General features: G+C 28.6%; 1 protein-coding gene across 4 annotated transcripts in view; it reads right to left on the reverse strand.

Moving 5' to 3' along the window:
* The window catches only part of LOC100198355 (interferon regulatory factor 5), an 80,799-nt gene that overhangs the window by 15,483 nt on the left and 42,665 nt on the right, over positions 1–22,651 (reverse strand). For 3 of the 4 annotated variants that reach the window (XM_065814941.1, XM_065814942.1, XM_065814943.1), the window contains exons 4-7: positions 20,396–20,427; positions 18,653–18,704; positions 18,231–18,305; positions 2,885–2,913 (exon numbers count right to left, since the gene is read on the reverse strand). In XM_065814941.1, coding sequence (XP_065671013.1) covers positions 2,885–2,913; positions 18,231–18,305; positions 18,653–18,704; positions 20,396–20,427 — 188 coding nt within the window. The remainder of the gene's footprint in view (positions 1–2,884; positions 2,914–18,230; positions 18,306–18,652; positions 18,705–20,395; positions 20,428–22,651) is intronic. The other variant, XM_065814944.1, reaches the window with a different exon arrangement.

Here is a 22,651-nt window from a genome sequence, read left to right on the forward strand (position 1 = left end):
AAATTGGAACTGGTTATTTTAAGCCATTTAATGGCAAAAGGGAGATGAAGTAAGGGTGTTGACAAATAATAGTTTTATGGAATATGATAATGTTGACTTAATTAAAGTTGATAATGATGTTAACGAAACAGACATTAATAGGATCAAATCAAACTCCATCAGTTCAAAGGAACCTGTAGATTCTGTTGAAACTTCCTCCCTTTTTTTGGATAAAATTGTTCCCTAAAGTCCTCAAAAATTTGATCTTTTAGAAGTTTTGATTTCCCAAAAATGAAAACCAGACCAAAAAGACAGACCAAAAGTGGCTAATACAACAGCAATTGGCATCCCTAAAGAAAAACTTTCTATAAAATCAATACCTTGTATTAAACTGTCGCCTAAAGAAAAAGACTTCATTTTAAGGTGTATGGTAGATGTTCCAGCTGTAGAATTAGTTTTACACAGGTAAAAGCTAATTTGTTCGCTAAACTAGAAAAAACAAACTTCTATGCCAGATTCTTTTCGTGATGAGAAACCTTTAGATATGGAAAAAGTAAAAATGTACTTTGAGCCTACGGCATGGAAAGTTGTAAAATTTGATTAACAAAAAAAAGCAGCAAATGATTTGTTTGATTTGTAGCAAAACAATGCAAGATAAAGAGAGCATTCACTGCGATTGCTACTTGTTTTGGACCCATTTAAAATGCATTAACTTACGAAAAATACATAAAACAAAATATTGGTTTTGTAATAGTTGTAGAATGGATCGTGTATATTGACCGATATTATTTTAGCACTTAACAAATTACCTTGCATATTTTTTGATTGCCCGAGGTTTTACTTATTTTAACAACCCAGTAATTTTAAAATTAAAAAAAAAATTATCAAGTCCACTGCCATTGTGTGTCTGCATATTTTATCAACCCAACACTTATTAATAAGAAAAATAAAACCAAGTTTACTGCCTAGCATGTAACCTTTTTATATTTTGACAACCTAGCACTTATTTTATAAGAACAATAATAACTAAGTTTACTTGACATGCAATCTTAATAAATTTTATTTACTTATCATATAAGAAAATAAATAATTGAGTTTACTATCTGGCGTGTAGCTTTTTTATATTTTGACCTGGTACTTATCATATAAGAAAAATTTGTTATTAACCTGGCACTGATCATATAAAGCAAAATATTAGAAAAACAGTAAATGATCAGTTATTATTTTCTTATATGATAAGTGCTGAGTTAATGAAATTTAGAAGTTTTCAAAATACCAAAAAGCTACACCGCCTGACAATAAACTCAGTTAACTAAGTTTGTAACTTTTTGGTATTTTGACAACCCAGCACTTACTTTATAACAAAAATAATAATTAAGTTTACTGCCTGGGGTGTAGTTTTTCATATTTAAATACCCAGCAGTTATTACATATTTATGCTGCACTTGTTTTTTTAACTGCCGGGCATGTAGGTTTTACCTTTTTTGCACCAAGCTGCCGGGTATGCAGATATGGCAAATTAATTTTGAAAGTTACGCTTTAACAATTATGCCTAACAAAAATTGTTTGACCAAAACTTTTATGCACATTGTTTGACCAAAACTTTTATGCACTAAATTTTAAGATGCTGGTTTCTTTAAATGAAATTTTTAACATAGTTAAAAATAATCATTTTTTTAACAAATTCCATCAAGGCAGCAAGAAACCACAACTTAAGTCACAAAAAAATGTTAAAGGTTTAATTTAAAAAATGGTTAATTAAGCTTAAGGCTAAGGCAAACATCAAGTGAGAAATTCCAAAGAATTGATGTTTAAGGAAAAAAACTAGAATGAAGGTTTTTTGAGAACAAAGGAAAGAGTCAAATGCAATACTGTTATAGGATGAGTCATGTAAGATTTTTGATTGATGGAACAAGAATTTGCTAAAAAAAAAAAGCTAAACGGTCTTCTTTTAACAAATTTTAACAAAGGGGCTATTTATACGAGGTGGGCTACACAAGATCTATTAATGTTTAATAATTAACTATAAAAAAGAAATTTGTTTACATGACAAACGTGCTAGCTCGAATAACAGAGATCTTGCTTTATTTCAGTGGGATCTCACTCAGGTGGAACCATTTTTTTCTCTATAAACACAAGCAATTGAGCCAGTCCTGCTCATGAATGTAGCTGATTAGATAAAATAAATAAAGCCATTTCTTTTATCCAATCAAAGAGATTACTGATTGTTTTAAAGTAACCAATTAAATTAAAAAAAAAACGCCTAATTAAAATTCCAATGTAAACATTAATGTGTAAACACAGCCTGGTTAACCGGGCCAACCCAATTCATATAAACTGCCCAAAAACCCTTAAAAATAGTTACATTACATGAAATTACAGGTTTTAACTTCACTATTTCAATTACTAATATCTTGATAATTTTTACAAATTCAACTAAAAAATAAAAAATCAATTTCAAACTTATTTTTGTTTCTCATAAAATTGTCTGCAAAATTTGACTTTTAATTTTAAAAATTAAAGAAACTCCATAAATATTTGTTTTATTCTAAAAAATTTTAGCCTGTTTATTAAAAAGCAAATTAACAAATTGTTCTTTAACTCATCTTTCAATTGTTTATAATAACAAAGACATTTGAAAAAGCTGTTATATAGACAATTTTTAGTTTATAAGCTGTCAAACTTATATGATAACACCTCTTTCAATTATAACAACTAACCATCATAACATCAACATAACAAATAACCATCATTTATTATCTAATTAAGTTTCAAAAAATTAACAGCAATATGGACTTTTCCTTAAGCAATATTATTTTTGATAAGAAATTCAAATAAAAAAAAAATGTTGGCAAAACAAACAAACAAAAAATAATTTTATAATTGTTAAGTATTAATATCTCACATCATATCCTATTCCTTCATTTAAGATTTCTAAAAGAAATGTAAATTAAATTAATGTTAATATAAACACAAGCTAAAGAAATTAAAATCAAATAAATATTCAAATAGCTAAAAAAAATAGTCTAATAAATATGTCTAAGTGTAATATAACTTATACCTCCTTTTTTTTCTAAATCTTGAAAAAATTATTTCACATTATTGCATTTAGAACTATCGATTGAAAGGAGGGCAAATTTTACCATATCACTACACCACTACTGCAAATTAAAATATTAAAATCCAAAAAAAACTCCTTAGATGTTTGTAAAACAATTATTTTTCCCTTTATTTTTGGAACTTTTTAAAAAACTTTTTGTGTGTGAATATTCCTTTCTTTTAATTGTTTGCTCTAAATGTATTGTGAAATATTTTTTATTCTAGATGACAAAATAAAAATTAAACCAGCAAAGTTAAAAATTATATAAACTGTATATATATATATATATATATATATATACATATATATATATATATATATATATATATATATATATATATATATATATATATATATATATATATATATATATATATATATATACATACATACATGCATATATATATTAGGGTGGGTCTAAATTTTTTTATTTATTTTTGATTTGCTGTAATGCAAAAAACTTTGCCTCAAGGGTACCTAAGGATTATAGAAAAAAAAATTAAATATTTTACATCTGGAGCTAGCGCATTACGCTTAAATATTACCTTTTTAAAATTTTTATAAAAAAATTTGCATTATAGTACTCCCACTATGCATTGCAAACTTTGTGTAATTTCTGATTAGTTGAGGCCATTTATCCTCTTGCTATAACTCAATTCTTGGCTCACGTCCGGTTATTGCAATTTCTCATAGCGAGAATTTGCTGCTTATCTTATATTCTATTGTTGAGCATATGTTTTATTTGTAAATTTATTTTTTATTTATACATAATATTTTTACATTATTATTATTATTTTATTTTATTTGAGGAATGGAAAAATCAAACACAAAAAAATGTCATTTTAGTGATCAATTTCAAAAAGAATTTGCATTCCTTATATCTAAGAGTGAAACCACTTTTTTTTAAAATACTTGCAGAGGAGAACTTTGTATTGTAGTTGGAAGGAGAAATGTTATAATGAAACACTTAAACACCATTAAACATAAAAAATCATTCATAAAAATAAGATATGTAAATTTAAAAATTATCCTAACATTTGTTAAAAACAAGTTCTGCAAATAAAATCTTAAAACTAAAAATGTTATTTTTTTGGATTTCGTTAAAAATAATGCTAATAAATTTGACTTATGGTAAATGATAACGAAATACATTTATGTATTTCGTGCCAGAAATGCTTCAGCTTCTGCTAGTAAAGTAAAAAATTTTTTTAAAACTTCTAATTATTCTGTGAAAAACAGAAAAAAAAAAAACAGTTAGCTGTGATGGAGGAAACATTTGCATATCATAACATAATTCATAATCAAAGTTTTAGAAGTATGAATTGCACAAGTAAATTAATGGAAAATTTCATGAAAAATTTTCATGTGCTAGGGCAAAATGTGAAGTTATTGTTAAATCTTAAATTTAAATTTAAAAGTTACTGTGATAAAGTACTTGCAGAAGACTTGAAAAATTCAAGATTTGTAACGATTTTATCTGATGCCTTAAATCACAATGAAACCAAATTGTATCCAATACTAGCAAGGTACTTTAATGTTACCAAGGGCATTCAAGTAAATATTTTAAATTTAGAATCTATTGAGGGTGAAATAGCTGACATTTTGTTATAACAACTATACAGGTTTATAAATGAAAATAATTTGAAGCACTAACAGCTAATAATACAAAAAATTTTGGTGGGCGAAGACGGAAAGGAGTAAATAATGTCCGGACTTATTTCAAAAGAAAATACCGTTGCAATGCACATTTTTTGAAAAATGCAACTAACACAGCATCATGAGCACTGCCAATTGAGGTAGAAGTATAATTGCCAGTTTATTTGTATTTTAGTCGTTTTACTATTCATGTGGCTACTTAAAAACAATTACGCAAAGAATCTAATGTTGAATACAAAAACCTTTTAGGATATTCGAAAGTTAGATATCTTGTTTTAACGCCTGCTGTCGAGCATGTTTTAAGATTATTTAAACCCCATGGTTCATATTTTTAAAGTTTAGAAAAATGTCCAAAATTTCTTGAATCTTTTTTCAGTAATGAATTATCAGAAACATTTATGTATTTTGTACATAATCAGACAACATTATTTTACAAAACGATTCAAAAGATTGAAAGCAATAATATATCTGCTGCAGAAATTAGTCTTATTTTAAACGATTTTATCTTTCAATATAAATCAACACTTAAAAATAGTTTTATCCCTTTATTAATTAAAAAAAAAAAAAATTATCAAATTTAAAAGAATCAAATCCTGGGGTAAGAGATAAATTTACTGAAGAAGTGCAGAATTTTTACCAAATATGCTTCCAATATGTAGAAAAATGGTCTGAAACAAAATATCACAGAATATAACAGTTTTCAATGATGTTTTTTAAATTCACATGTTAATTGGGCAGATATTGAAAAGTGTGTTGAGTTTTTATCAACAGAAATCCCCGATATTAAAATCAATGACGATAGTCTGCATGATGAAATAACAATAAATTTATATTTAAATTCAGATAAATTAGAATTATGGAAAAATGAATATGTTGAAATTGATAAAAAAATGGGTGGAAATATTTAATTACTTCAAAAATTTAACACACTCCATATAAAAATTAAGCTATTCTTGTTGAATTTATGTTAAGCTGCCCTGGTACCAATGCAGCAGTCAAAAGATTTTTTTCAATTGGTAATGATTTCTGGACCAGTGAAAAATCGAGATAAAAAATTGATACTCTAGCAGAAGCGCACACTATAAAATTTAATATGAAACACATATCATACTCTGAAATTTTTTAAAAATTGTTAGAAAACTACATATTGACAAAAAATATCCACTCAATTGAAAAATATTTATTTAACTACATATTTATCTTTAATTAATTTCTAACTTTTGGACAACTCGATTAAAAGGAATGAAAGCAGGATAAGCATATTTTTATTTTAATGATTTCATTTATTTACGTGTACTTTTTTAAAAATTTTGTCCTTCTTTTCATTGAAAAAAAAAATGGTCACCTTAATAATACCAATCTTCCATTGCTGCTTTTAAAAAAATTACTTGTAGTAAATATAACTGCCCATTGTTTTGTCATCCAATGGAGTCACCTGTAAATAAACTTCCAACTTATGCAGATGTTTTAAAGTGTTGTTTTTATGAAAATTGCAAACTTGCTTTGAAATCAAACAACAAGCCTGTTAAGTTTTTTTATGTTTCAAATTGTGTCGCACAACAAGTTAAATCTGGGTTTAATAAAGCTTTAATACCTGCAGTAATGTTTTACAGAGTTGTCCAATTAATAAATGGATATTACATAGGTCATCCAGGTTATATTTTAAAAATCCAGATTATATTTTCTCTTATTTTCCTCTTAATTTTGCTTTTAGCTGAGTCCTTTCAAATTTTTTTTGCAAACTTTTTATAATTTTTGTATGAGTGATGGGTGAAAAAGCTTAAAAAACAAATATATTTATAAAATATACACCTAAACTTGTATGTATGGAAAATGTTTTGCATATCCGGAAAAACTAAAAGTTGAGAAAAATATCCGGAATTCCGGATATATCCTGAAAAAGATAACCCCTGATATTATGACAGTTATCCTAACTTATGAAATCCTTCAAGAACTCTCCCAGCTTATGATTTATTGTCGCATCAATCATGCTCAAACTATTCAGACAAAACTAAAAAGCAAAAAGAGTTAGATAGTGATGTCTCTACCTCAATTGAAGTTTTAAATAAGAAATTAGAAGAATTTAAAGCCACCATAACAGATGTGTTTTGAAATGGAAAATACTGCATTGACTAACAACTGTTAGATAATCCATAGCATTGAATCGCTATGGATTATCCAACAGGGCAACAGCAGCTATTGCCTTAAGTAATTTGCAAAATTTTCTTATTGTAACCAAATATGATAACAGACTTATTGCAGACAAAAATAAAATTAGAAGAGCAAAAGTGAATAATTATTCACAACTTCAAATGCAAGGTAAAGTACAGCACACTTCAAGGACTGTATTTTGATAGCAGGAAGGACAAAACTTTAGTGGATGAAATACTTAAACTAAAACAGTTTTGAAGAGCCATAAAAGAGGAACATTACTCAATTTTACAAGAGCCAGGTTCTGTGTATGTTGGTCATGTTTCACCCCTTACTGGGTCTGCTGAAAAGATTGCCAGTAGCATTATTTCATATTTGAATGAAGCTGGATTTTTCTTTCAAATACTGGACGTAATCGAATCTGATGGCACTACTTTTAACTCAGGATGAAAAACTGTTATTTACACAATCTAAAAACATGTAAAAAGGCCACTCAGTGACATGCTTGCCTGTTACACTTCAATAAATTGTCATTCCTCATTTGTTTTAAAGATTAGACAAAGAAATAACAGGACCAAAACCGCTTAGTGGTCTAATTGGCATGCAGCTTAAAAAATTAGCAGTGGTAAAATCTATCAGCATCGATTGTAAAACTCCAGAAATTGACAGCAAAATTTTGAGCAAAGATCACCAGTTCTTGTTTGATATAAGTTCTGCTATTAAACCAGGTAGTTAATCTGAAGATTTATCTGTTCATGAACCTGGAACTATGCCACACTCAAAATGGTTAACAACTGCAAATAAAATTTTATGACTGTATTTAAGTCTTGAAAATCCAACAGATGAACACAAAATCTTAATTTTTTTCTTTTGAAATCATATGTCCCTGTGTGGTTTTATATCAAAAAAGTAAAAACTCCCCAAATGAAGCAAATATTTACTTGAAGTGATAAAATTGTCTAGATTCCTGAGTTGTTGAAAGTAATAGACCAGGTAATAAAGAGAAACGCTTTTTTTGCCCATTCAATAAACTTACTTTTGACAATGATAGATGACAAATGGGTTCATATAAGGAAATTGGGTTTTAAAAGGGTTTTGTAAAGGGAAAAAGCTTAGTTTTCCAAGAAAAATTTATCAGAACCACCTAAAACTAATTTTCTTTTTTTTCTTTAAATTTGATTAACTCAATAATTGTTATGATGAATTTTAAGAAAATGAATTATTTGGTTCAAAAAGTCATAAAAATAAACACAGAAAAGGAGTTTTTGTTAAGGGTATTTTTACAAAATCAGGCACTTTTTTCATATTTTATACAAAGTTACGGTAAAGTGTGTTGTTTTTTTCCTGTTCTTATCAAATTTTAAAAGTAAGGGGAGTTCATTATTGTGGGGAATTTTATAGGAAATCTGAAAAAAGAAAAAATAATTAAAATATGTCTTGTTGGGGGGAATGCTTAGTTTTCAACAAGAAAATGACTAAAATATGAATAAAGAAAAAAAAATTGTAAATTTAAGAAAAAAAAAAATTTCAATTATTTGATAAACTCAATATAAACTATGTTGAAGTTTATGAAAATATCGTAGTTTGTTAATAAGTCAAAAAAATAAACACATAGTGGGGGTTTTTGTGAAGATTGCTTTTAGGAAAATTTGATTTTTTCATATTTTAGACAGTGAATGTTATCGTATCGAAGCGTGCGCCGTCTTTTCTAAAACAAATAATAAGTCAAACACTTTTGTTATAACAAACAGTATATTATGTACTAATACATTTTACAATATATATTATATAATACTGATATCTTTATTAAAATTTACATATAATTAACAATTAATAGTTTATAAATTTTATTTAAAATGTTTTTATGTTTTTGCGCAAGGAATTCAATTGGAATAAAATATGCGTTTAATGCAAACATGCAAACAAAAACTTTGAAAAAGTAACTTTAAATAAGTGGTTCTTAACTTTTTGTAGTCACAGACCACTTTCAAAATTTTAGCAATCTTATGAACCACTTCCAAGCCCTATTGTAAATGTATTAGGGAAGAAAAAAAACATAACAGACAGCTCTATTTATTTGTATCAAGTAAAATTTGTTGTATATCAGTTGTTTAATGAGATGGTTGCTGCTGTTTCTTTTCAATAAGCACACTAAATTGAAGAATTTTCTTAGACAATGCAAGGCGCATATCATCTTTGACATCTATTCGGTTACGATTTTTAGTTTTTATTGACACTAATGTTGAGAAACCTGACTCACAAAGGTACGTAGTAGCAAACGGAATTAATATGGACATTGCTCATTTAACAAGAAGAGGGTAAGCTTGTTCTAAACTGCACCAAAAATCACAAACATCCTTTGCATGAAAATCAGCTTGCAATACTGCTTTGATCTCATGTTTATTAAATCATCTTTAATAAGATCTTCATCATTGATATCAATTATAAATGTGCTACGCACCCAAGTCTCCTGCTCAAGGCTTTCAGGGCCATTCATTATATAATACTGATATTAAAATTTACATATAATTAACAATTAATAGTCTATTTTTTTTATTTTTAAAATTTGCGAGTCTAACTAAGTTATATTTAGCATTGTTTGTGCTCATGAAACTTCTATTGATTTCTTGTGCTCTTATATATCCTACTAGCTTTTCATGGGAATTAGTTTTCGCACAAGCCTCTGTAACCTAAATTGAACACTAAAAACAATTTATTCATTAAAAAATTTTAAATAAGTTATTATATTCTTGTAATTGTATAAAAAAGAAAGCTGTTTAACACAATGTTCGATGGATTTGGAATGGCATGACCAACCTGAAACAACCATAGGCTTGTGAAAATATTTTCTGACTTCATGGGTTGTGAGGCTTGTGTTAAGTAGTGGTTTGTATATTGAATCTTTCCACTCAGTTAGATTAGTCAATTTATCAGCATCAGTATTTATGCATAAGATTTTGCAAATTCTTACTGAAACTCTCTAAACTGAGTATTATTGTCTTCTTCCTTTCTAATCTCTAGCTAATTTTTAATCTATAAGTTTCTAATCTCCTTTCTAATTTTTTTAATTTTCTGAATTTTTTTTGCACTCATAACTTTTATTCTTCTTTATCTTTATCTTTATCTTTTATTCTTCTTTATCTTTATAATGCATTCACGAATAATTCATTAAATAAATCATTCACTAAATGCAAACCATGCAGATCTCTTTACAGTTTTCATTACTATTGCAACAACCTTTTTTTTTTTTTTTTTCAAATCTTTTAGTTGTTTCAATTGGAATAAAATATGCCGAGGTCCATCTCACCAGGAATATTATCCTGGTTAGATGGACTAACTTTAAATTCAATAATTAAACGCAGATTTTTAAGGGTTTTTATATCAGAAAAGGAATTGAAATCCACAACCTACAAAAATGGTTGGCTGTAGTGAGCCATCTGGAATGAGAAATAGCACAGGTCCATTGCATGCAGGGGTCCATTGCGTTCATTTAGTAGGCACAGATTTAGAAAAAATGGGGTGGAATTTTCATTTTTGAACAGCTAAATTTTTATATTTTTAATTGATAGTTTATAGCAAGACATATGTGCCAAGACTTCACTGCCAAACAACACTTTCAAGTGGCATTATTGTTTTTTAATCACACAAATGAAGGTGAATATTGTTTTACATGATAATTTTCATCGCATTATAATACAAGGGTTGAATTATGGGATTGCGAAATGAAAAATCCGGAAAAATGTCTGGTCTTCAAAATTGTCACGTTCAGACATTTTATGTTGTATTCAGACATTAAGACCAAGACATTCAAACTTTGCATGTTGCTTTAAGAAACTACATGTTGCGTTCAGACAAATTTAAAAATTATTATATTTAATGACATAAACAAATTTTATGTCATTAAATATAATAATTTTTAAATTTGTCTGAACAAAATTAAAAATTATTATATAATTTAAAAAAAAATTTTTTACTTTTAATCACTTTAAAAGTAATAAGTGCTTAACAAAAGTAATAACACTATAATAGTTTTATTACTTTTATAATGCAGTTGTGACTAGGGTGTTATTACTTTTGTAGTTGTAAGTTTATTGTTTTGTTTTTTATAACTTTTTCTTTAACAAACTTATAATAATTTGCTCCTTGAAAACAAAGTATACAACTATACTTAAACTAAAATTTTGAGGACCAGATAATTTTCCAGATTTTGGAAATTGCAATCGCTTAATTCAACCCTTGCAACATATATTTATTTATAATATAGCTTTCATTATTTATTTCATTGGTTTTTCGGTAATTAAGGTGTACTTTTGTAAAAAAATGATTTTTTCTTTTTTACAGTTTGTTAAAAATGTCAAAAAAAAATATATATATATAACAATTCATATGTTGTTTATGGTTTCACTTTTGTAACTGAATGAGATGGAACACAAAAACCACAGTGCTTTTTATGTGATAAAGTGCTTGTTTATGGCAGTATGAAGCCAACAAAATTGTCAGAACATCTTAAAACTGTCCACCCAGGAAATGCATTTGATAAATGTTGATGTTTTTCGGGTCAAAAAAGCTCGATTTAAGAAAGCCAGAACTTTACCCAAAGTAGGTTTTACTCCAACACAAAAACCATGTTTAGAAGCATCGTTCAAAGTTGCATATCACATTCCCGAACAAAAAAAGCCACACACTATTACAGAAACACTTCTGAAGCCTTGTTTACTAGACATAGTAGGTCTTGTTTGTGGTAGAGATCAAAGAAAGAAAGTTGATATGGTGCCTTTGTCAAATGACGTCATTCATTCTAGAATTGTTGAAATGTCTTCTAACGTTTTGCAACAGATCATTAATGAACTTAACTCTTCGCCATTTCCATTCAGTATGCAACTGGACAAGAACACAGATGTATCACAGTGCAGCCAGCTCATGGTGTTTGTAAGTTATGTACATATAAAAACACAAAGTATGAAAGAAGAGTTTCTGTTTTGCGAATCACTTTTGCAGTGATTCGCAAAAAAAACATTTTAAGCTTGTTCTAAACTGCACTTGGTGCAGTTTAGAACAAGCTTAAAATGTTTTTTTCTTGTTAAATGAGCAATGTCCATATTAATTCCATTTGCTACTACGTACCTTTGTGAGTCAGGTTTCTCAGCATTAGTGTCAATAAAAACTAAAAATCGTAACCGAATAGATGTCAAAGATGATATGCGCCTTGCATTGTCTAAGAAAATTCTTCAATTTAGTGTGCTTATTGAAAAGAAACAGCAGCAACCATCTCATTAAACAACTGATATACAACAAATTTTACTTGATACAAATAAATAGAGCTGTCTGTTATGTTTTTTTTCTTCCCTAATACATTTACAATAGGGCTTGGAAGTGGTTCATAAGATTACTAAAATTTTGAAAGTGGTCTGTGACTACAAAAAGTTAAGAACCACTTATTTAAACTTACTTTTTCAAAGTTTTTGTTTGCATGTTTGCATTAAACGCATATTTTATTCCAATTGAATTCCTTGCGCAAAAACATAAAAACATTTTAAATAAAATTTATAAACTATTAATTGTTAATTATATGTAAATTTTAATAAAGATATCAGTATTATATAATATATATTGTAAAATGTATTAGTACATAATATACTGTTTGTTATAACAAAAGTGTTTGACTCATTATTTGTTTTAGAAAAGACGGCGCACGCTTCGATACGATAACATTCACTGTCTAAAATATGAAAAAATCAAATTTTCCTAAAAGCAATCTTCACAAAAACCCCCACTATGTGTTTATTTTTTTGACTTATTAACAAACTACGATATTTTCATAAACTTCAACATAGTTTATATTGAGTTTATCAAATAATTGAAATTTTTTTTTTTCTTAAATTTACAATTTTTTTTTCTTTATTCATATTTCAGTCGTTTTCTTGTTGAAAACTAAGCATTCCCCCCAACAAGACATATTTTAATTATTTTTTCTTTTTTCAGATTTCTTATAAAATTCCCCACAAAAATGAACTCCCATTACTTTTAAAATTTGATAAAAACAGGAAAAAAACAACACACTTTACCGTAACTTTGTATAAAATATGAAAAAAGTGCCTGATTTTGTAAAAATACCCTTTACAAAAACTCCTTTTCTGTGTTTATTTTTATGACTTTTTGAACCAAATAATTCATTTTCTTAAAATTCATCATAACAATTATTGAGTTAATCAAACTTAAAGAAAAAAAAAATTTTTTTGATGATAGTTTTGCCCTGTTAATTAGTCATATTTTAGTCATTTTTCCGTTCAAAACAATGCTGAACCAGCAAAACATTGTTTAAAAAATTATATATTTGCTGAGTCGGAATCTCCATAAAATTCTTCACCAAAAGTAACCTTGCCGTAAGAGAGTGGTGAGCACGATAAAGAAATGCAACCTTAGCAGATGCTAATTTTGTAATGGATTTGATATATGGTTTCCAAGAAAGATTGGAAGTAACAGTTTATCCTATAAGACGAAGAGTAGAAGATTCATCAAGTACATTACCGTTCATATATATAGAAAAATCTAGATTGTTACAACAACAATTAGCCAAAAAAATGTGAGTATTATCTGGGTTTAAGTTCACCAGCCAATGAAAGCCCCATTCTGTAACAAATTGAATCATAGCTAATTGTCTAAATAAACAATTTTATGAAGCATTTAGCAAATTAACTGGTCAAGGGAATTAATCAATAGAAGATTCATCATCAAGAATAAATAAAAAAACACACTTAAAGCCGATCAGTAATCTTTTTAACATCTAATGTCAAAATAAAACTAGATTTATAAGACAAAAACGAATCAATAGAATCAAAAAAATCTTTTCTTATACTTTAAAAAACTACTCTTAACCAACTGCTTACTTATTAACTGCTTACTACTACTTTGCTACTTAGCAAATAATTCTGGCGTAGCCCCACACTTACAGAAATCAATAAACATTACACCAGTTCCAAAAAAGACAAAAAAACAACCCAACAAATTATCAACCAATTATCAGTAAAATCATGCAAAAACTATTCAAAGATGGCATCAAAAGTTAAGTAAATTCACATGACTTAATTGCTGAAGGACAACATGGTTTAAAAAAGACAAACCAGTAGCCACAAATTTATTTGAATCAATAGATTATTTGATATTTAAGACAGAGGATTTTATGCTTTAGTGATGTGACCTTGACATTGGTAAACAGTAGATCATAAACAACTAAAATAAAAAACTTTTTTGGTTTTGGCAAATAAATTGGCTACTTTCTCTGAAACAGACAATAAAGGGTTGTACCACGGGGAAAAGTTTTATGACATGTCTGAAATAGTTCACAGTCACTGCAAACTATTAGCAAATGACTGTAAATTAATTGCCATAATCAAGAATTATTGGGTGTGCTCAAAAATGATTAGACACTTGCATTTTTTATATTTTTCTAATATAATATATACAAATAAAACTTAATTAATTCAACATCATTTATATCTGTTTATGACTGTTTGGAATGGATGCCCTGTGAGAAGAAGTCCTCAGGCTTGGAAGCAGCACTCAAGCTTTGAGATTTAGCCTCATTAGGAAAATCTTCACCAAATCATTGCTTAACAAATGAAACAAGCAAAAACTAGTCAGAGCTAAGTCAAGTGAGGTAATATTTTCCAGTTAAATTCCAACAATTTTTGCTAAGTTGATTTTTTGACATGTGGTCAAGCGTTGTCAAGGAGAAAAAAAATTTGTGTTGCTTTGGATGATCAGTTGAGAGTTTTTGTTTAAGATTTCCTTGAACATAATAGACCTCCCCATATGCAATAACATGTACAGACCACCAGACTGAAACCATTGCTTTTTTGGATGAAGTTAAAGTTTTGGAGTTATAGTTATATGGTTATAGCTTTTGAGTAGGGCTAAACCATTGGTGCTTTCTGATGTGATTAACATAAGGACCCATTGCTCATAACCTTTAATAAAATTGCCACGCCAACTTCTAGTACACTTTTTCAATAGTGGAAAAGTACGAATGTCTAAATGCTGATTTTGCTGATTTGGAGTAGAATCATGAGGAACAGGAACATAAAAGGAATAATAAACAACAATAAAAATGTTCTTATTTTATTTTCTATTTTTTTTCCATTAATAATCATTTTACAATAGGAATATATTAATAATAATAATAACAATAATACAAATAATAATAGTATAAGTAATAATAAAAATAATTATAGTACTAATAAAAAACTATAATTAAAAAAGTATAATAAGATAATTATATAGTAAGATAGTTTATAAGATAGTTAATACAAATTATACAAATTAGACAATAAGTTACTACAATAATAATAAATTAAAAAAAATTAATAATAATAAATATTATAATATGTAATATTATTTAAAAAAATAAGTTAATGATTTAATGATATAAGTTAATGATATAAGTATCGTGTCACTCATACAAAAGTCTGATGTAAGTTGTGATGCTAAAAGTAGTGACGTAATAATTTTTAAGTGTAATATAAGTAATAATAAGTATATAGAGATAGAACATAAATTAAAAAGATAAACATGTAGAAATTAAAAGTAGAAAGTAATGATAATAAAAAAAGTAATGAACAACAATCAAAAAAGCACTGATAATAATTGTAGTAACAACAATAAGAAAGTTAAGAGTATATTTTTAAAAATAAGAGATATAAATGTCAAGAAGTTAGAATAAAATATTTTTCAGAACTTTTTAAAATTAATTTTGTTTAACATGAAGAAAAGATAATAAAGATGTTTGAAGTTGTAGTTTTTTGAACTCATTTATAATGTATGCAAGGCTCTTGTTCCATTCACCAAGGCACAAAATGATTATCAATTTCTGAGTTTAATAAGATGGTACATTTCCATTATATATATTTCTAGTTGAGTATGAATGTACTAGTCTACTTTCTGTAAAAAAAGTTTGTAATGGAAGATGGTAATTACCTAATGCTGAAAAAGTTGGAATGCTAAGTTTTTTGAAGAACTCTGATGTATCCGATTGATATGACTGAAAGTCTTTTATTTTAATAGATTCATGCTGATTCAATACAGTTTGCAATAGTTTGCAATTTGACCCTAAACTTAAACAGTAATTAAGATGAAATGAGAATAATGCACAGTAATTACTTTTAAGGATAACTTTATCAACATAACAATAAATTATTGAAAAAATAACAGTTAGCTCAAATCTCAAAATTACAGTCATTCAACATGTGTGATTACAGTCAATCAACACACCAAGATAATTAATAACCACTGAAGGATATAGCGGTTTATTATTAACTTTGATTTTAATTTTAACATTGTTGTAGAAATAATTTTTTCTCATAGAATTTACAATAACTTTTTTTTTTTTAGATCCAAATATTGTTACTAATTATTATGATATTTTTATTAGTTAAAACTTTTTTTATATATTTAATTTTTTTTTTTTTTTTGAGAATGATCAGTTTTGTTGATGTGTAAGAGATTTGTATCATCTGCAAACAGACAAACTGACAAGTAAACAGTTGGTTAGGCCATTACTGAAAATTAAAAACAAGAGGCCCAAAAACAGAAACTTGAGAGACACCACACAAAACAGATTTATTACTGGAATTTGCAGCCATTAGGTACTGGAATTGAAGCCATTACAATTTGCTTTTTGATCTGAAAGGTAAGATTGACATCAGTCATATACAACGCTGCAAACTCAATAATTTGTCTTAATTTAGAAAAAAAAAATTATGGTCAAAAATGTCAAAAGCTTTTTGTAAGCGATAAAAATGCCACTAACAACATGAACAGTATCATAAGCTTTTCTAATTTTTTTAAGTTATACTAATCAATGTGCGGAAAGTAGAAAAATTCATTTAAACAGTTAAAAGAGTTTATAAAAGAAAACACTCTAGAATAGATAAGTTCAAAAAACTTACTAATGTTATATAAAATATAATAGGTCTATAGTTATTGCAAAAAAATATAAAGACATTTTTAAATATTGGAAGAAAGTAAGATATTTAGGAATGAGGTATTAAACAGCTTAGAAAAATTATTTGAAAATTCATAACTAAAATCTATAGAAAGGTTTGTGGGAATGTGCTTGATTCTAATGATTTTCTAGGATTCAATTTAGATACAAGAGATAAAATTTGTAGGAGATAATAGTAGTAAATTTGTATATTTAAGATACTATTGATAGTTGACTTAAGACAAATATTCGATTTGAGCTTATGAGCATCATTTGTAAAAAATGTGTTAAATGCTTCAGAGATAAGAGCCAAGTCAATTACAAGTTTTTCTTGTAAACAGTTGGGAGATGATTTAAAGTTTTTGACACTTATTAGATTGTTAATGCCTTTCCAAAGTTCACAAATATTTTTAACATTTTCTGAGAAAAAAATTTTATTAATGTGTATATCATATTTCTCTTTAAAATAGTTTCAAACTTGTTTTCAAACCAAGCTGTTATTTTCATCAAAAGGTTTCAACTAATTTGATGAAATGTAACACCGAGGTGTGAGTTATTGCACATTTCAAGCAGCTTTTCTAGCAGAAGTTCTTTTGGTATTCATATATTAGACAATGCCTAATACAATTTTTCTGGATTTTTGGATTTTTTTAAAATAACTCCCCATGATGAAACAATTTTTGACTTAACTGAAATGTCACACAAATAGGACCTAGGTATCAATATAAGTAATAAATGGAAAGACAACATCCCAATAATAACAAATAAAGCTTACTCGCAAACTAGATAGATAGAACTACACATTTAAATATTGGTTCCACTGACTCATTTCTGAATGTTTAAGTTTAAGTAAGGATAGTAACTAGAATTTTATACACCAGTCTGGAAGTCTGGACAGCAGTCTGGAAACCACACATAAAATTAAATAAAAAAAGTTCAGCAATAAGCCACAAAACTTATACCAGATCTCAAGCACAAATCAAAAATGATTATCAATTCTAAGATTAGAAAGTCTAGAAAACAGAAGAATTAGAGTTGACCTCATTTAATATTTCAAAATTAAATGAAACATAAAGTTAAAGTCATCGTAACTCAATAGCTAAATGACCCATCAACAAGTATCAGAGGAGAACAATGAATACATGTAATTCACTAAAAACAGTTAACATGAAAACTTCTTTAGCAATATAATAGTGCTTAGAACCTATTAATTTAGTGGTTGCAAAAACAGTGTGTGACCTTAACAAATACAATAATTTATCATCAATCAAATAGTTAACTAATTTACTGCTTAAGTACGATTTCAGAAATTCTACTCTGCCAAGATTTTTATTATCTGTACTGTAGAAAAATAAATAAATATACCTTGAAAATTTAGATCATCAATGTTGTTACTATGGTGCACATCATTAGATATATAACTGCCACTAATATCAACACCTAGCACATTTTATTTAATTGTTTTAAAAGTTTATAAGTATATTTTTCAAACAAATAAATAAAATACAACAACAAAAAGTGTGCAGTTTGTTAATGTTTAAAGGATTGAGAGAGATATCAGCAAAATATATAAAAATTGATAAAAATAAATAGCCTTCATGACAAATAGTAACATCCTAGCTACTAGCATCTAGTATGATAGGAACTAATAGCTAGTACCCTAGGGCTTCAAAAAGTGAATGTAGTTAACTAGACAACAGCAATATTACAAAACACCACTATTTTAACAGACAAAAAATCACAGACATTATCATACTTAAATATTTACAAAACAAAATAACTTTAACCTATTATGGATGCTGGACTGTTACATGTAGAATCACCAGGAGTTGTATTGCTCTAAGAAATTGAAAACTTCTTTTAAAAGAATTTTTGTAAATATTCACAAATTTTCATGAATAAATATAAAAAGAACTAATTGAATAATGAACTTTTTATATTGAAATCTCAAGCTGACATTTTAAAACTTAAATAAACATTTTTTAACTTAAATTAAGATTTTCAATCTAAGTTGACACTTTTTAACTTTAGTAGATATTTTTTAAAAATTTTTAACTTAAGTTAACAGATATTATAACTCGAAAGCAATTTTTAATGTTTAAATGCAAAAGCAGTGTTTAAAAAACACAATTGAACACAACTATGTAAAGAAACCAAATTTAGGTAACCAAAAAAGTTCGTGCGGTTTTTGGTAATTGAATTGTTTTTAGCATTTTTTACAACACCCACATCGCACAAGGCAAGTAGCTTTGTTGCGTAATAGAACGCGTGTGTCACGCGCAGTTGCTGCATATATAGTGTAGGCTTGTAACGAGCTTACAGGAAAGGTTTTGTGTAAAGAAAGGATGGCAACCCAACCAACGATTATTCGATCTTGCTTACTTTACGAGTTCAAACTTGGAAGGAATGCAACACAAGCGGCCAAAAACATCTGCACAGCATTTGGAGAAGGTACAGTAAGTGAACGCACAGCACTGAAGTGGTTTCAGCGATTCTCTTCGGGAGATGAGTCCATCGAAGACCTGCCCCGTTCTGGACGCCCATTGTTGGTTGATGAGGATGAACTGAAGGATGCTGTCGAGTCTGACTCCAGCCAAACTTGCCAAGAACTTGCAGTGAGGTTTGCTGTGAGTGTTGAAACCATCCGCCTGCATCTGCATGCGATTGGGAAAGCGTGGAAGCTGAGTCGGTGGGTTCCGCACAAATTGTCGATCGACAACAAGAAGCAATGGCTTACGATCTGCACATCACTCTTATCACGCCACAATGTTGAGCCTTTTCTTGATCGTTTATTGACATGCGACGAAAAATGGATTGTGTACAACAATACCAAGCGTTGCTACCATTGGTTGTCCCCCGATGACCCCATTCCAAAGACACCCAAGCCCAATCTCCACGAGCGGAAGGTTTTGCTCTGCATTTGGTGGACTACAGCTGGTGTGGTGCATTACGAGCTGCTCCCAACAGGCCAAACCATTACTGGACTGGTCTACTCAGCACAGCTGCAACGAGTTCACGACCTGTTGCTTGTAAAGCAGCCTGCACTGGTGCACAGGAGAGGAGTTCTGCTTCTCCACGACAACGCGAGACCGCACACCGCTCGCGTGACTCAGGACAAGCTCCAGAGCCTTGGTTGGGAGAGTTTGCCTCATCCACCATACTCGCCAGACCTCTCCCCTACTGATTTCCATTTTTTCCTTTCCCTGGGAAATCATTTAAAAGGACAGCAGTTCCGAGACCAGGACGCGGTTGAAATGGAGTTGAAAGCTTTTATAGACTCAACGGACCGAGAATTTTTTAGAAGTGGAATAAATAAGCTTGTTTTACGTTGGGAAAAGGTTTTAGATGCTAATGGTGACTATTTTGATGAATAAATGTACTTACTTTTGTCGTTTTGTGTGTTTTTATTATATACGGAAAAACCGCAGGAACTTTTTTGGTTACCTGATAGTTTTAAATGTAAGTAAATGAGCACAAAATTTATAGTAGGTAGAAGATGATAATAACTAAAAATACACTGAAAAACTTACAGTTAAACTGGTGGGAGATGCAACTTTATTATCTAAAAAACAATATATTTAATGTAAAAGAAAATTTAATTATTAACAAAAAACACAATACACAAAATTAACACATGCACTACAACAATCACTGCAAATTAACCCTATCTTTTAATCATACTATGTAATAGGGTAGAGGGATTGCATTATTGTTACTTCTTCAATGCTAATTTTAAAATTTTCTGTCAAGAACTTTTTTAAAGCATTAGTGATTCAGGAAAGCAAGAAGAAAGAAGCGAATTCCAAAGAACTGATATTCGAGGGAAAAAACTAGACAAATTAGAGTTTTTGGAGCACTTAGGAACAGTCACAGAAAAAGGATGAGACTTTATTGAATGACAAGTAACATGAGAATGAATTTAAGAGATGCTAGCTCTTTAGAGTAGTGCCCATTATAGTATTTGTAGAAATGAGAAAGACAAGCAACATTATGACGATGTGATAATGGTTGGAGGTTGGCTGCAAGAGCAAGTCCAACTATGTTTACAATGCCTTTTTGCACCTTGTCTAAAAGAAAAAGGGCATCAGAAGAGTTAATCCTAGAAGATGAAGAGTGGATGACTCAACGAGTACATTACCGTTCATAAATATAGGAAGATCTAAACTATTGCGATAATGATTGGCTGAAAAAAAATTGAGTTTTATCAGCATTAAAGTTCACCAGCCACTGTGAGCCCCATGCTGTAGCAGAAGTGAGATCCTTTTTAATCTGAAATCTCTCCTCCAAGCAATCAGAGAGTGTTGGCTTCTTAACATGACGATGTTATGACGAGGAGGGAGGGGGGTTAACTTCAAGGATGGGTCAACTTCAAGCATTCAACTTCAAGGTCAACTTCAAGTATGAAAAATAAGAGATATTTATAAAATAAGCATTTTTTTAAACTTTTATTAAAACTGTTTTACAAACTCGTACTGAGTATTCTGCTTTTTATCTTGTCAGATTATAATTGACTACATCTAATGGGAACCATATATACAATCAATCACAAAGTCAGCATCTGCTAAGTATGCCCTTCTTTATTGGCCTGGTCATCTACTTACTCCTGATTCCATATTCTACATTTATAAATCTCGTTTTTGCCACTATATAGAATAATGATGTCATACTTGGGCTGCCTCTTAAAGATGCTTTTCCTCTTTTTGAGAAATTCCAATAAACTTATTGTAAATATAGTGGGACTTGCTCTTTCTGCCTAGCTCAAGCCACTATTGCATTGTCGCAAGGTTGCATTTCTTTCTCTTTTCTGCAAGTACTATTTTGGTAGCTAATTAATTGAGCTATCATCTCTAGTTTCATCCACCAAAAATTATTCTTGCTTAACTCGTCATACAGCAAAGTTGTATTCATTTACTGAATCTGTCCTTTCATACTCAAAAGTTATGTTGTTATAAAATTTGAAAAAAATATTTAAAAATTTGACTTTTTAAAATTTGGTACCCCATTATATTGAGGGGAGTTCAAAATTTATATTGTCATTTTTTTTTAACACTAAAAGAATATTGCATGAAATTTAAATTTTATCAATGAATTTAGTTAAGAATAGTAAAAATTAACTTTTTGCTTAATTTTTTTGATGGGCAGTTTTGTTCCCAGGTTCCAATTATTGCAGTTTTTAAAAAACCAAAATAAATGCAATTTCTTGAAAATTCAAGCTTTTTGGCAGCAAGTCTTATTCCACAAGAAATGTATTTCTTATGACAGCTATTATTTTCCACTCGCAGTTCAACATAATCCTTATCTACAATATTTTTATTTTTTTATAATTTTAACACCTTGCAGAACTATAATAAAGAAAATGCAGAACTGTAATTTAATGGCAAAATAAATAAACTGTAACTCTTAACTTGAATAGTCGTTGTTTGCAGAATTGTTGGGAGTGAATTAGTTTACAAAGGAAAAACAAAGTTACAAACCAAGAATAGATTGTTTCAACTATAAAACTCTGTGATTGGTGAAAACCTAATAAATTACTGAGAGTGGTTGATCAGGTACTTAATGCTTTTATTTCATCTGAATTTATCTTATTTGAAAGACCAAATTAAAAAAAAAAATATTATTTGGTCTTACAAACATTAGCTAGGAACTGAGAAACCAGGCAAACTGGTATTCCTAACACAAAATATTTCGCCAGAAAGAATTGGAATCAATAAATTTAGTCTCATAGACATTTTTCAAATGAATTTTTGAACGTTGAAAATATTTTAAATGTTTTAAAATGACTTTAT

Source organism: Hydra vulgaris, chromosome 13 (assembly GCF_038396675.1).
Source record: "Hydra vulgaris chromosome 13, alternate assembly HydraT2T_AEP".
Classification (NCBI taxonomy): domain Eukaryota; kingdom Metazoa; phylum Cnidaria; class Hydrozoa; order Anthoathecata; family Hydridae; genus Hydra; species Hydra vulgaris.